We start from the raw sequence: 15,511 nt of genomic DNA on the forward strand, positions 1-15,511 counted from the left end.
AAGATAGCCAATAGTGAGTAACCTGCAGCGCAGGAGGCTGAACCACTTCAGCTGGACTTCCACATCCCCATAGCATCAAACATCTTCCTTTTCTTACTATGATGATCTGAACGCATTTGATAAGTTAAACTAACATGGTTACCTATCCACCTCTTTCACCTAACAGTGGCAATAAAGGAAAGGGATGTATACCATTCAAGAGCATTGCGATACAGCCCTCATAGTCTTCGCCTTCCCCTCCCGTACCTTCCGTCAGGTCCTCCATGGCTTTCCTGACCCCACGGTCGAAGGCGCGCGCATCGGCAGGGCTCTGGAACGTCAAGCCACACTTCTTGTTGTCCACTTTCCAGTGGTGAAATGTGGGCGTGGCCTTGGTGTACACTAGATCCTTCTTCAGGAAGCATTCCAGAATCACCTGGGAGGAGGCACACGTTTGAATGGACTATAAACTAAACCATGCTCCAAACAAAGTAGGCTAAAAGTGCAATCCTCTTTACGCAAGCCCACACTGATTCTACTACCTGAATAATCTACAAAGGAACAGAAAGAGCAACAGAAGAAAAAAAGCTGAGGACCGATATCTGACAAACACATATGTGTGACATGAACATTCCCGAAAAACGTTCATTGGTGACAATTAAGGATTTGTGAATACATTCTAAATGTGTGTGATAGAATCGACCCTCATCTGCCCTGGACGGGATTTGATCCCGCGTTACCAACGACACTTCTTACTTTGGAAGCTAGTGAGATAATTGTTACTGTAACAAGTCAGGATTTGGGTCTGAGCACTAGCAAAGGCTTTACCTGTTTGTCTTTGAGACGCTCGCCGTGGATGAGGAAGCTGCTTCGGCCCAGCAGCTCGGCCGACAGCACCTTGCACACGCCCACACGGCTGAGGCATCCACCGTCCTGGGCCAGCCAGCCGCCACTTGAGTCGTCCCGGGTCATGACCACCGCTTTGACGCGCACAATGTAGCTGTCACTGTATTGTAGAGAGAGGGAGAAAGTTGGGGTCAGTCAGTTAGCATGAGAAAGAGGGACAGTGAGGTTGCAGAGCAGGTGCTTTTTTATATATATATATATATAAACACAACATGTAAAGTGTTGGCCGCAGGTTTCATGAGCTGAAATAAAAGATCCCAGAAATGTTCCATATGCACAAAAAGCTTTTTTCTCTCAAATGTTGTGCACAAATTTGTTTACATCCCTGTTAGTGAGCATTTCTCCTTTGCCAAGATAATCCATCCACCTGACAAGTGTGGCATATCAAGAAGCTGATTTAAACAGCATGATCATTACACAGGTGCACCTTGTGCTGGGGACAATAAAAGGCCACTAAAATGTGCAGTTTTGTCACACAACACAATGCCACAGATGTCTCAAGTTTTGAGAGAGCGTGCAATTGGCATGCTGACTGCAGGAATATTCATTTATCTACCATAAGCCGCCTCCAATGTCGTTTTAGAGAATTTGGCAGTACGTCCAACCGGCCTCACAACCGCAGATCACGTGTAACCACACCAGCCGAGGACCTCCACATCCGTCTTCTTCACCTGCGGGATCGTCTGAGTCCAGCCACCCGGACAGCTGATGAAACTGAGGAGTATTTCTGTCTGCAATAAAGCCCTTTTGTGGGGAAAAACTATTTCTGACTAGCCTGGCGCACAAGTGGGTGGGCCTATGCCCTCCCAGGCCCACCCATGGCTGCGCCCCTGCCCATTAATGTGAATACCATAGATTAGGGCCTAATGAATTTATTTCAATTGACTGATATCCTTATATGAACTGTAACTCACTAAAATCGTTTAAATTGTTGCATTTATATTTTTGAACAAAAATATAAATGCAACAATTTCAAAAGGTTTTACTGAGTTGCAGTTCATATAAGGAAATCAGTCAATTTAAATAAATTAGGCTCTAATCTATGGATTTCACATGACTGGGAATACAGATATGCATCTGTTGGTCACAGATACTGTACCTTTTTTTAAAAAGGTAGGTGTGTGGATCAGAAAACCAGTTAGTATCTGGTGTGACCAACATTTGCCTCATGCAGCGCGACACATCTTCGCATAGAATTGATAAGGCTGTTGTGGCCTGTGGAATGTCGTCCCGCTCCTCTTCAATGGCTGTGCGAAGTTGCTGGATATTGGCGGGAACTGGAACACGCTGCCGTACATGTCCATCCAGAGCTTCCCAAACATGCTCAATGGGTGACATGTCTGGTGAGTATGCAGGCCATGGAATAAATGGGACATTTTCAGCTTCCAGGAATTGTGTACAGATCCTTGCAACATGGGGTCGTGCATTATCATGCTGAAACATGAGGTGACATGAGGTCACAATCGTGGACCTGCTTAGCATTGCAAACGCAACAAATAAAAATGGCTGATACAAATGAAACCTACATATTTGCATACAGCCACAGGACGAAACCACTTTTTCGTGAACAAAGAAAACCCTTAAAATTATGAGTCATGTACATCTGCGCTGTGAAAATGGACCACGAACACACTCTGCATCACCCCCTCACCTTCTGCCATATTTGAATGACAACAAACTAGCACCAATTAACACAGCTTTAAGAACTCCCCCCATTAGCAGTGGTATGGCTTTGCATGACATAGTATTTAAAATTATATCGTCAAGCTGCTGAAAAAGGTACCAAATATCAGTTATTCAAGCGGCTGCCTGAAACCAGATCAGAACACAGAAAGATGCAGCTTTACAAAAAGTAATGGCCGTCTAATAACCTAACAACCTAAATTGTTTTTCAACCTGTCACTTTCCTAATCTCACCCTTACACTACTCCTCATGCACATCCAGGACACCTGTTAATAAAGATGTCCAATTAATTACATTTGTCTTTCTAGTCATCAGGGCCTCTCAAAGGGATACTGAGGCAAGTCTAGTCCTGTAAGATTCAGTGTTGCTATACCATGAGTACAGCACAATTGTATGCATTACACTACCTCAGATTGAACTATTTGACAATATATTAGGCAGGAATGTTCCATCCATAGCAGTTGAAAGATGTCTATGTGCCCACGGCTTTTAACATGGTAAACTAACTGTCCATCTGGCATTTGAAGAGAGCATGAGTGACGGTACACCTCCACTAACACTCCCACACCTCCACCCTCAGACAAGCTAGGCCTAACTCACAGACATGTACAAACCATGCCAAGAAGCATGAGAAATGCCACCAGAGAAATAAGGACACCTGGCTAGAAGCGAAAATGCAAAAGGGTTACAAATTAAGTCATCAGCAGCAATCCTTTACATATAAAATCCCAGACAAATACACCAGTACGTATGAATTGGGTGTATGTGTCACTAGACATGGTAAATGCTTTGTCAAATCCTGACGGACAGGCAGTGTTTGATATCATATGAGGGATGATGACTCCACAGCCCACCCACCCCCAGAGCGAGATAAGCTCGGGTTTTGTTGACACCCCTGGAATGCAGCGGCCATGATAGTACATACTAAAGAGGGGGAGTAATTCCTCTCCCTCTGCAGAGGTCACCCCTTTCTCCCTCTCCCACATATTCTCTCTGTCACTCACACAAACACACACGCCATGATATGATTATCCCAGATACCCTGGCTGCACTTCCAAACACAATGAATATTCATTTGGAGTTTTGACCAATAAACCGGGTAAAGGAAGGAAGAAAATGTCTGAATAAAGCCCGTCTTTGCAAACAAGGCCGACGATCCATCTCCCTGAGATCCATGAACATGGAGCCCACATGGATGATTCATAACAATCTCGCAGAGTGCCAGCGAATGTACTCACCTATGATTACACATTAAGCCCTGAGTGCACAAGCCAGAGAGAGCCCCGGCGTTACAGAAACACCAAATCTCCTCTGTAAAAGGTGGCAGCATCGCTCATCTAACCTATTCCACCACAGCCAAAACAAAACCTTATCCTAACCAAGCAGTAGTCACAAGCAGCAGCCCCTGCAGCAACAGCCCCCCAGAATATGTGCGAGGAGGAGGACATTACAGAGTAGACACAGAAAGACATGGCAAGCAGAAACCAGGGAAGCAGCAGAAATACAGAACCGGACGGCTTGCCTTTTATAATCGGACATCTCTCCTACATCACGCGGCCACGGTCACAAATTCCTCATGGTCTCCGTCGGCAGACCGTCGCGGAGTGCGAGACGACGCAACATCCAAATCCTCAGCCTGACCATGGTGGAAGCAGCGGCGGCCGTGCCTGATTTCCTAGGCTGTTTGCTCAAAAGTGCTTCCCCGCGTACCGTATGATTCAGTCTCCTTGAAAAGCAGATGGCGCTTGTGTGTGTGCGCGAGAGAGAGCGGGAGCGAGAGAGTGGAGAGAGTGTATGTGTGTTGAACATGAGTCATCGCCCGGCAGCCATTCCGCATTCGCCGGCAGCCTGCAGTGGCACACAGCACACTCCATCCTCATCCGTCAAGCAGGAGGGGTAAGGGGAAAAACGGGGGAACCGGGAACATGGCCTAAGAAGCCCACCACTACCCAAACACATTCCCGAAAAGAATTTGAAGCAACTGGAACAACCAGCCTATCAGTAAAGGTTTGTGCACATTGTATAAAGAGAGCATGTACTGTACATTCATGGCTCTCGCTAGCATGCAGGTCAGAAGAATATGTGGTTTGAATATTACTCAGCTCTGACTGGACTTCTTATCAGGAGTGTGTGCCCGGTCCTAACTTTGTCAGGCTCATAAAAGGAGGTCAAAGGTTTACAATGTACAAACCCAACCCACAGGTAGGTGTGAAAGACCTGGGGTGATGTCATCCACGGCTCAGAATAGAGGAACGTCGGTGATCGATAGTCCTTTTTCTTTGCTCTCCCTCTCCCCTTTCCTCTCTGGCAGCTCCCATCCAGGACAGCTCATCAGTTTCCCCTCCGAGCTCTTGTTTCTCTATCACAGGCCATCAGAAATGGCCCAAGCATATCTAGTGATGCAGATTTTATACAAGGAGCTGGCCGGTAACAAAGTTAACGTCATGGGATACTTTCCTTGAGTTTGAGGTGTGGAGAAGGCTGTTTTGTTACTTGATGAACCAGACAAAGCAAAGCAGCAATGGGTCCATCAAGGCTCAGAAGTTCATAGACAACTGTACATTAAATAGGTTGATTTTTGATAGGGACAAATGATTCTAACAAACAATTAGGGTTAAGGTCTAGATATTCATAGCCCAAAATAGGCCAGTCCCACCAGAACTGAAACCAATGGAGTTATTGTGTGCTAATGGTGGCATCTTCTCTTTACTACCTATCCCATAGGCGTAATTTCCATATGGGGTTGGGGGGGGACATGTTCAGAACAGGTCGATTCATCCCCCACAATAATATTTTATTTTGGGTTGGGGTCCCCTGGAGGTCGGGGGCCCCCCAGATTGCTTAATGTGTAGAATAACATAACACGACAAGAAAAGGTCTGCCCCATGGCAAAATGTGTTGAAATGCATGAAGTTAGCCACCCCCCCTCCCAAAATAAATATCCTAAAAAACGTATTATTATTATTATTATTTTTGGCTTAGTGTAGGTGCCCCAAATGCATTAGTCTGGCCCTATTCGGATGACTGTGTCTCCTCCGCTTAGCCGTGCTGTCAATTCACGCCCCTGCCCCATTAATTTCAGTCAGGGGCGGTACGAGGAGGGGGGCACCAGCCCCACCTGAAATACATCTCATTCCAAAATCATGGGCGTTAATATGGAGTTGATCCCCCCCTTGGCTGCTATAACAGCCTCCAACCTTCTGGGAAGGCTTTCCACTAGATGTTGGAACATTGCAGCAGGGACTTCCATTCAGCCACAAGAGCATTAGTGAGGTCGGGCACTGATGTTGGGCGATTGGGCCTGGCTCGCAGTTGGCGTTCCAATTCATCCCAAAGGTGTTCGATGGAGTTGAGGTCAGAGCTCTGTGCAGGCCAGTCAAGTTCTTCCACACCGACCTTGACAAACCATTTCTGTATGGACCTCGCTTTGTGCACAGGGGCATTGTCATGCTGAAACAGTAAAGGGCCTTCCCCAAACTGTTGCCACAAAGTTTGAAGCACAGAATAATCTAGAATGTAATTGTATGGTGTAGTGTTACGTTTTCCCTTCTCTGGAACAAAGGGTCCTAGCCCGAACCATGAAAAACATCCCGAGACCATTATTCCTCCTCCACCAAACTTTACAGTTGGCACTATGCATTGGGGCAGGTGGTGTTCTCCTGGCATCCACCAAACCCAGATTTGTCTGTCGGACTGCCAGATGGTGAAGCGTGATTCATCACTTCAGAGAACGCGTTTCCACTGCTCCAGAGTCCAATGGCAGCGAGCTTTACACCACTCCAGCCAACGCTTCTAATGCCAAATGTTGTTACGTTACAGCCTTATTCTAAAATTGATTAAATACATTTTTCCCCCATCAATCTACACACACAATACCCCATAATGACAAAGTGAAAACCTGAAATTTTGGCAAACGTCTTCAATATAAAAAATGGAAATAAGGTTATTTACGTAAGTATTTAGACCCTTTTCTATGAGACTCGAAATTGAGCTCAGGTGCATCCTGTTTCCATTGATCATCCTTGAGATGTTTCTACAACTTGATTGGAGTCCACCTGTGGTAAATTAAATTGATTGGACATGATTTGGAAAGGCACATCTGTCTATATAAGGTCCCACAGTTGACAGTGCATGTCAGAGCAAAAACCAAGCCATGAGGTCGAAGGAATTGTCCGTAGAGCGCCAAGACAGGATTGTGTCGAGGCACAGATCTGGGGAAGGGTACCACAAAATGTCTGCAGCAGTGAAGGTCCCCAAAAACACAGTGGCCTCCATCATTCTTAAATGGAAGAAGTTTAGAACCACCAAGACTCTTCCTAGAGCTGGCCGTCCGGCCAAACTAAGCAATCGGGGGAGAAGGGCCTTGGTCAGGGAGGTGACCAAGAACCCGATGGTCACAGAGTTCCTCTGTGGAGCTGGGAGAACCTTCCAGAAGGACAACTATCTCTGCAGCACTCCACCAATCAGGCCTTTATGGTAGTGGCCAGACGGAAGCCACTCCTCAGTAAAAGGCACGTGACAGCCCGCTTGGAGTTTGCCAAAAGGCACCTAAAGGACTCTCAGACCATGAGAAACAAGATTCTCTTTGGCTGGAATGCCAAGCTTCACATCTGGAGGAAACCTGGCACCATCCCTACGGTGAAGCATGGTGGTGGTGGCAGCATCATGCTGTGGGGATGTTTTTCAGCGGCAGGGACTGGGAGACTAGTCAGGCTTGAGGGAAAGATGAACGGAGCAAAGTACAGAATGATCCTTGATGAAAACCTGCTCCAGGGCGCTCAAGACCTCAGACTGGGGGCGAAGGTTCACCTTCCAACAGGACAATGACCCTAAGCACACAGCCAAGACAACGCAGGAGTGGCTTCAGGACAAGTCTCTGAATGCCCTTGAGTGGCCCAGCAAGAGCCAGAGCCCGAACCCGATCGAACATCTCTGGAGAGACCTGAAAATAGCTGTGCAGCAACGCTCCCCATCCAACCTGACAGAGCGTGAGAGGATCTGCAGAGAAGAATGGGAGAAACTCCCAAAATATACATTACCGTTCAAACGTTTGGGGTCACTTAGAAATGTCCTTGTTTTAAAAGAAAAGCAAATTTTTTGTCCATCAAAATTACTTCATTAAATAGTACCCGCAAAACACCAGTCTCAACGTCAACAGTGAAGAGGCGACTCGGATTTAAAAAAAAATAAGATGGGCAAAAGAACAGACACTGGATTTTTTCTATGCAACTCTGCCTAGAAGGTCAGCATCCCGGAGTCGCCTCTTTACTGTTGATGTTGAGAATGGTTTTTTGCGGGTAATATTTAATGAAGCTGCCAGTTGAGGACCTGTGAGCATCTGTTTCTCAAACTAGACACTAATGTATTTTTCCTCTTCCTCAGTTGTGCACTGAGGCCTCCTACTCCTCTTTCTATTCTGGTGAGAGCCAGTTGCGCTGTTCTGTGAAGGGAGTACTACACAGCGTTGTACGAGATCTTCAGTTTCTTGGCAATTTCTCGCATGGACTAGCCTTCATTTCTCAGAGCAAGAATAGACTGACGAGTTTCAGAAGGTTATTTGTTTCTGGCCATTTTGAGCCTGTAATTGAACCCACAATTGCTGATGCTCCAGATACTCAACTAGTCTCAAGAAGGCCAGTTTTATTGCTTCTTTAAATCAGCACAACAGTTTTCAGCTGTGCTAACATAATTGCAAAAGGGTTTTCTAATGATCAGTTAGCCTTTTTTAAATGATAAACTTGGATTAGCAAACACAACATGCCATTGGAACACAGGACTGATGGTTGCTGATAATGGGCCTCTGTAGATATTCCATTAAAAATCAGCCGTTTCCAGCTACAATAGCCACATTAACAATGTCTACACTGTATTTCTGATCAATTTGATGTTATTTTAATGGACAAAAAAATTGCTTTTCTTTCGAAAACAAGGACATATCACAGTTTGACCCCAAACTTTTGAACGGTAGTGTATATAAATAAAATGTGGATTAGGCACAAGGAAGGCGAACTACAACTATAATAAAACTCAGTGTTCATCTGTTGTCTTCTTCATATAAATACATATGCATGTGTGCATCATAATAACTCAGTCTTCATCTTTTGTGTATTCTTTGCCTTGATTCGTTACTGATAGTGACGACGTATCCTTCCTTCCACTTATACTGTGTTTTCAAAATACCCCTCCATATACCCCTCAAAATACCCCTCAAGAGAGGCATAATTAGTCATGTCAAACTGTGTAGAATTGCAGGAAATGTTTTAAAATGTGAAATAAATTGTGGGGGGAGGACCCACAGACCCCACGTCTACTGTTCGCCCCCTCCAATATCTAACCCACAATTTCACCCCTTTTCTATCCAACATTCCTCTCCCTACACATCTCCGATAGTATGCTCTAGTATTTACGGGGACCTTTATATGGAAGGTATACTAAATTCAGAATGAAGATGTCACAGTATGACTGGCAGCTGAAATTGGATAGAAAATGAGAGGCATGTAATGTGTGGCTACAGACCACATGCCTAGTGGTTGCAATGCAGACGGCGTGAGGCAACACACTTTATTAATATTCTCCAGACACACACCATCACCACTACTACTATAGGACAGGAGAAACTGCCAGGAGAAACTTCTTTGGACTACCAAAACCAGTATTCAATTCAAAAGTTGTTACTGGAGGATTTGAGAAAAAATTAGTTCATTAGGGTAGACTAGAGGTGACATAGTTCAACAGCATTTGTACTTTTGCATCCCGAAAGATAGTTACATTTCTGTACGGAAATGTTACGTAAACAGCTGTTCCATAACCACATTGCCAAACCTACTGCCAAAATAAATATAAAATAAAATAAACTGCCACACAGGGATAAAACAAAAAGTAAGCTCAAATTGCTCCAACCTCTGCACCCTTTTGCTGATAAGAATAGGATGTGATAAGGCTTCCCTAATCTTACCTCGCCTGCCTATAACCCCCAAAACACACACAACACGCACACAATCACATAAAATCCAATAATCTAAGAAACCTGTTGATAGTTTTGATTGGTCCTCAATGGGGCATCAAGACTGACTTTGTTAGTGACAATTTTCTACTGGATAAATTATTGTCTTGAAGTTGTAGACTACACTTAGAATCTTTTGAGTTTTTTGTGTGTGTGATTTTTTGGGACAGTCTTTTCAAACCTCAATTAGGGCAAATGTACTGTACATAGTCATGATGTCAAACCGTTAAACAGCAACGGGTGGGGCCTTGCCATTGACGCTGCTAAAGCGAACTTCGTGCCAAAGGCCCACCGTCTGGACGCACAGGTTCAGCCATTCGAGCACACTGTTCCCTCAGGTGGTCCACTGACACCTGGGAAAACGCATGCAAACTCCACATATGTTTATGACATCGTCCCCATACAAAATGGTCAGTTCTCAGTTCCCCTATCAGCGGAGAGATGGAGCAGATGGTGCTTCACTTGGTCACTGCCAAACATAGAGAATGAGTTCCCTCGCCGTCACAAAGAGAGTGACTATGCTCTTTAACCAAGTCAACCAAACCGGGGAAAAAGGGAACAGGGCACTCTGTGACCTTGTGCGGTGCTTTCACATGCGCTCCCCTGTCGACAGATATCCGAAACGTGAGCAGGTCTGTGTGGCCAAGTCGATAGAGGCAGAATGTGGACCCATGCAATGCCACAATTGAACTGAAGTAAAGGAAATCCATCTTCCATTAGTCATGTCACAATCCCATTTGGGCTACAGGCCAACGCCATCTCTGCCCTGTGACTTACCAATCACTTGGGAAAAAGCCCCAATGGTTTATGTATTGTACAGGTTGGTCGCCTTTGAGTCCCTCAAAGTTTGGGGCAGTTCAAGTCAGGATCGAGGCCTTAGAACGAAAGAGACTGTCTATAAGTGCAGTATTATTCATGTAATGACAAGCTTCATGTCACTGGTGATAGACAATAAGCCAATGCAATGAGGTATCTCTTTGTTGACGTTCAAACAACCTTTCGGTAGAGGGGAAAATGACCTAACTAACAGCAACTATTTGGCTCCAATAGTCATCTCGTCTCTGCTTCATTTTGCCGTAGTTGAGCTGAACCCTGCCGGCTCGTGGAAGGGGAGGGTTGATATGAAATCGATCCAGGGCAGTAATGGGGCTGGGAAGCCGGGGACAGTTGTGTTGACCTTTCCTCAATGTCATTTTCCATTTTCTCCCCTCGGTGGCATTATTGACAGCTCAGAGTTTGCTGGTTCTGGGGCGTCATTACTGTGATCAATACAACTAGCCAACCCAACCTCTGGAAACGGGGGAGGGGGGATGTGCACATGCACAATTGGGGGAATGCTAGGCAAGGCAACACCTCACAAACTTGCTGTCTAGAATAGTACAGCTGAGTTTTATTGCACTGCCAAACATAAAACTGTGCCTGCTATAAAAAATATATATACATAAAACTGGACCACTATTAGCCATTTGGATACATATAATAAAACAGTCTTTAACAGTTGTGTACTGTACTGTATGTAGCTGGAATTTGCAGGAACACTGTTGTGTAACTACTCTGGCCTGTTGCTCGAGGTACTAAAACTTGTGATATCATTTGAGAACTTGAGCATCCCACGTATCCTTTTGTGCACACATGAAAAGTTGCCAAGACGACTTTGTCCCAACGTTCCCACCTTTCAATCATGTTCAATTGCTTAAGAAATGTCAACGCCAACAGTTATGGTTTGAAGTAACCTGCTTCTTTTAGCACTTTCAGTTTGGATAAACATTTCACAAGCTCAAACTATTAGATTTCCTTTTATATTACCATCTGAGTCATGTGTTTACCTATAGGGGTGTGAGCGTACCATAAATCATTGTAAGAAAAGATAGCCTACTCCTTCAGGTCATGGGTTATTACCAAATCTCTACACGAAGGATAAAGAACATTAAGCTATGAGCAACAGAACCTTTATTGCCAAATCTCCAAGGTGTACTCACCAAAGAACATATGCCTATAGAACGTGTAGGCCAGTGCCATTTTAATATTAGGGACAAGTATTTTTTTTCCAGGATTTCAGAAATGTAGCATTTGTTGGGCTAATATGTTGGATAGACATCGAAAGAGGTTACAGAAGACAGAAATGCTAAAAGTGTCCCATTTTTTCTCTCCTACAGCATGTATGACTGTCATTCATATTCCATTCGCCCAGCTCAGTGTAACATCAATAGGTTCCGGGTACTACATGATAATCGAATTTGCCCTATACCCATCATGAAAGTTTATATCGTCAGTTTATACCGTAGGTGCACAGGTCGAGAGACAAATTGGAGTAATCAAAGTGACACATTCAATACCGCCTTGCACAATCTTGCCTGCAACTAGCTGATCTGTTCACCCACACAGTTCACTTTCATAGCAGCCACATACAGAATCATCACTTAACTTAATTCCTTCTCATATCTACGCTCCTCCTCGCACATTTTCCCTTCGCTTGTGGATTTCAGTGCACAACACAACAGATATCTGTGACCAGGCACAAAAAAACCTCCCCAAGCCAAACCTTCCTAACATAACCGCTAGACAGCCTACATCGTTGTCACCACATTAACGTATTAGTCAACAAACTAGAACTAACACGTTAGTAAACCCAAAATTAAATCCATGTGTACAATCACGCAGTAGTGTACAGCAAGCAGTTGGCGGGCCCCGGTGGCAATAAATTAATAAAACCAAAAGCTTATCTTGATTTGGAAGAGTTCCAGTGTTGGAAATCCTTAGCTAGCTAGTTAACATAAATAGCATTCCTCTCTATTTGAGTCAGGTTATTGAGTAGGCTAAATTAGCTGCATTAGCTAAGTAAGTGAAAGGTAAACGAAGAAGAAAACATACAACAAAATATAGCTAGCTCTCTCTCTGCTTCTTCTCCTTAATTTTTTAAGACATTATTTGTTCAAAACTGTTCAACTATTGTTTTCCTCTCTTTTTGAGTCAACTACTCACCACACTTTATGCACTGCAGCGTAGCGAATGCTTTCAGTACAAGATTCATTCTCTGATTATTTGATTGGATGACCAACATGTCAGTTTGTACTGCAAGAGCTCTGATAGGTTCGAGGACGTCCTCTGGAAGTCGTCATAATTACTGTATAAGTCTATGGAAGAGTGTGAGAACCATGAGCCTCCTAGGTGTTGTATTGAAGTCAATGTACCCAGAGGAGGACGGAAAATAGCTGTCCTCCGGCTACACCATGGTGCTACCCTAGAGGGTGCTGTTGAGGCTACTGTAGACCATTGCAAACAGTGTGTTTTAATCAGTTATTTGGTAGGGATGGACATGAGTACTCGAACGGACATGGCGCTTCCTAGAGCATGGCACTTGCATTGCTAGGGTTATCGGTTCGATTCCCACAGGGGACCAGTCTGAAAAAGGTTGTAGGTCTGCGAAATTACTAAAATGTAAACTGTATGTATAAAACAGTTCTTCTCCCTAAATTCCCTTTCCCACCGTGTCTCACTCATTCAGTTGCGTTCCAACCGCTCCCTCAATTATCAAACGGAATCATTAAGCCTAGACCAACTAAATCGAATGTATGTATATCGAAAAGTCCGATTTTGGTTTGTAACCCTGAAAAAATTATTTCAACTCACCAAATTGAGCCACGTAAAAAATAAAATAATAATCACTCTTTGAGAATAACTGTTCCAGAAACGAGATCTGCATCACTTCGCACTATTCTGTTCTATTTTATTCTATTACATCATGCTTTTTAAAAACTATAAAATAGGTGTGTCTTGACTGTGATAAGGCCTTGGGAAATAAAAGCGTCTTGGCTGCTAAATTAACAAAACAAGGCTATGCCATTGCACAGCCATAGGATTCTACAAGCAAACACTACTGCTGAGGTTACTACCTTTTTGAAGATTGTGTTCCACGATATAATATAACCAGTTGATATTACAGTTTCAATAAATTAATCTTAAAATGGCACTTAAAAAAAAAGAATTACTGGGGCATTTTAGCAATTAGAATTTGTTACCTGCAATGGTTATGATAAATGATGCATCGTACATTTATCTATATGCCCATCCCTATTATTTGGTGAAATGTGAAAATATTTAGTACCTATAGTGTTTTCAAAAGATTATAACTTGTTTTATGTTTCACTATAAAAATAATAATAATGAAATTCACTGAATAGGATGGTCCTCCACTTCCTTCTCTGTGGAGGTTACATGTAGGCTACAATAGGATACCTATTTTGAAAACAAAAAATGTGTAGGCCTATAAGACGGAATGGACTTTACATGAGAAAATGGCTTGTGTGAAAATGGCTTTACCTGTAGAAATACGTTGGAGGGAGAAGAAAATAAAACAACCTGTGTATTAAAAAATATAATTTCCAGTGAAGGCCTATGTATTATTATTGCAGCAGAATCCATGAATAACCTATTAATAGCCTAACGTAATGTACAAGGTCCTTATAATAAAATAAATATTTAAATGTAGATCGGGATTTTTTCTAAGGACGGAAATGTTAACTATCATTCGGTGACTGCAGTAAAATGCGACGTATCATTAGAGACTGAATCAACGGCATTAACTTTCCAACTAGACATTCATATTTGATCCTACTTAGAAAATAATTAAATATTCGCATAAACTCTGCCAACGCCGCGCGCACCCCGTCCGCCTTTGCGGTTGGTATTTTTATGAATGAAGGACAGTATGCAAATTAGAGCGATTCACGAAAAGAAATGGCGGATATGGCATATCAGTCCTCCACAAAGAAAGACTTTATAGCCAACAGCGTCAGAATGCAAACGAAAGCTACTTTTCCGTGACCGTGCACCCACATAATTTACATTGTGGTCAACATACAAAGTTATTATACTTCTACAGTGTTATTTGCACGGCAAATGGTGATATGAAGTGCATTTGTTAAAACTATTCACTGTAAACTCTTTACAAAATGTTTCCGATCCAACCCCTCCCCCTCGGCCCCTTTCTCCCTCTCTCAAGACTGGACTCGTTCAGGAGGGCGAGGGGGCCTAAACATCCCGCTCCTCTGTCCACTAACGTTACATTGTAACAAAGCATTTTCAATTTGGGGGAAAAACTTTAGGTCCACTCTCCTCATCCATCTCAGTATCCCATCAACAGACATGCATGACATGGGTATAATTAGAGAAAACGTATCACATGCAAAATAAGAATTAAGGCTACTTTTCTTGAAGTAGCTATAGGCTACTCACTCGTCTGGGTGTGTTTCCTCGGTCATTTTTTCGTTTCACCTACAATAATATCCCACCGAGGGTACATAGTGCGGTGTCTTCATTTTTGTCTTGCCCTCTTCGTCCAACACCTCGATCACACACGGTAGCTGCCTAGTTTTCTGACTGTTTTTTCTGTTTGTTTGCGTTCTTTCTCGCTTCTCTTTTTCGTCTCTCAGCGCTTCACTACAATTATTCGAGCACATATACGAGAGTGTAAATCCCTTTGGAATACCTCCACCGATTTAATCCCGTCGCGCCCCATGCTGAAATGCGGTAATTGAAATCGTGCGTTGATGTCGGTGAGGATGGCCCCGTACGAGCCCCATCTCTGGTTACTCCATGTTGGATTCTGTAGGCAGAAGCCAACGCCGCCGACACTGGAAGTGGGTGGGTGGGGGGGGGGCTTGCGGAAGCGATGACGTCAGACCCGAAGGCCCGCAGTCAGTATAGGATTTTTAGGGATGTCCGGGGGGGGGGGGGGGGCTGCTGCTGCTGCTGCTTTGTATTTTATGAAGATGTGGATACAGGGTTAATGATACCTAATGTAGCCTATTTATGAACTAGTGAGTAACCTGAATACCTCAATCATGTTATGGGGAGGGGGGGTGCTGCTTTGTATTTTATGAAGATGTGGATACAGGGTTAATGATACCTAATGTAGCCTATTTATGAACTAGTGAGTA

The 15,511-nt window shown here is 43.8% G+C and overlaps 1 protein-coding gene across 4 annotated transcripts in view; it reads right to left on the bottom strand.

The window, feature by feature from the left end:
* LOC121572409 (sprouty-related, EVH1 domain-containing protein 2) overlaps nt 1-15,210 on the bottom strand; it is a 28,235-nt gene extending 13,025 nt beyond the window's left edge. For 2 of the 4 annotated variants that reach the window (XM_041884468.2, XM_045212482.1), the window contains exons 1-3: nt 14,808-15,210; nt 808-985; nt 247-415 (exon numbers count right to left, since the gene is read on the bottom strand). In XM_041884468.2, the coding sequence (XP_041740402.2) occupies nt 247-415; nt 808-985; nt 14,808-14,833 (373 nt within the window). In that variant the 5' untranslated portion in view covers nt 14,834-15,210. Of the gene's footprint in view, nt 1-192; nt 416-807; nt 986-14,807 lie in introns of all 4 variants that reach the window. The other 2 variants (XM_045212481.1, XM_045212480.1) reach the window with 1 other exon arrangement.
* Nucleotides 15,211-15,511: the final 301 nt, after the last annotated feature.

The sequence above is a fragment of the Coregonus clupeaformis genome, unplaced genomic scaffold, assembly GCF_020615455.1.
Source record: "Coregonus clupeaformis isolate EN_2021a unplaced genomic scaffold, ASM2061545v1 scaf0018, whole genome shotgun sequence".
In the NCBI taxonomy this organism is placed as follows: domain Eukaryota; kingdom Metazoa; phylum Chordata; class Actinopteri; order Salmoniformes; family Salmonidae; genus Coregonus; species Coregonus clupeaformis.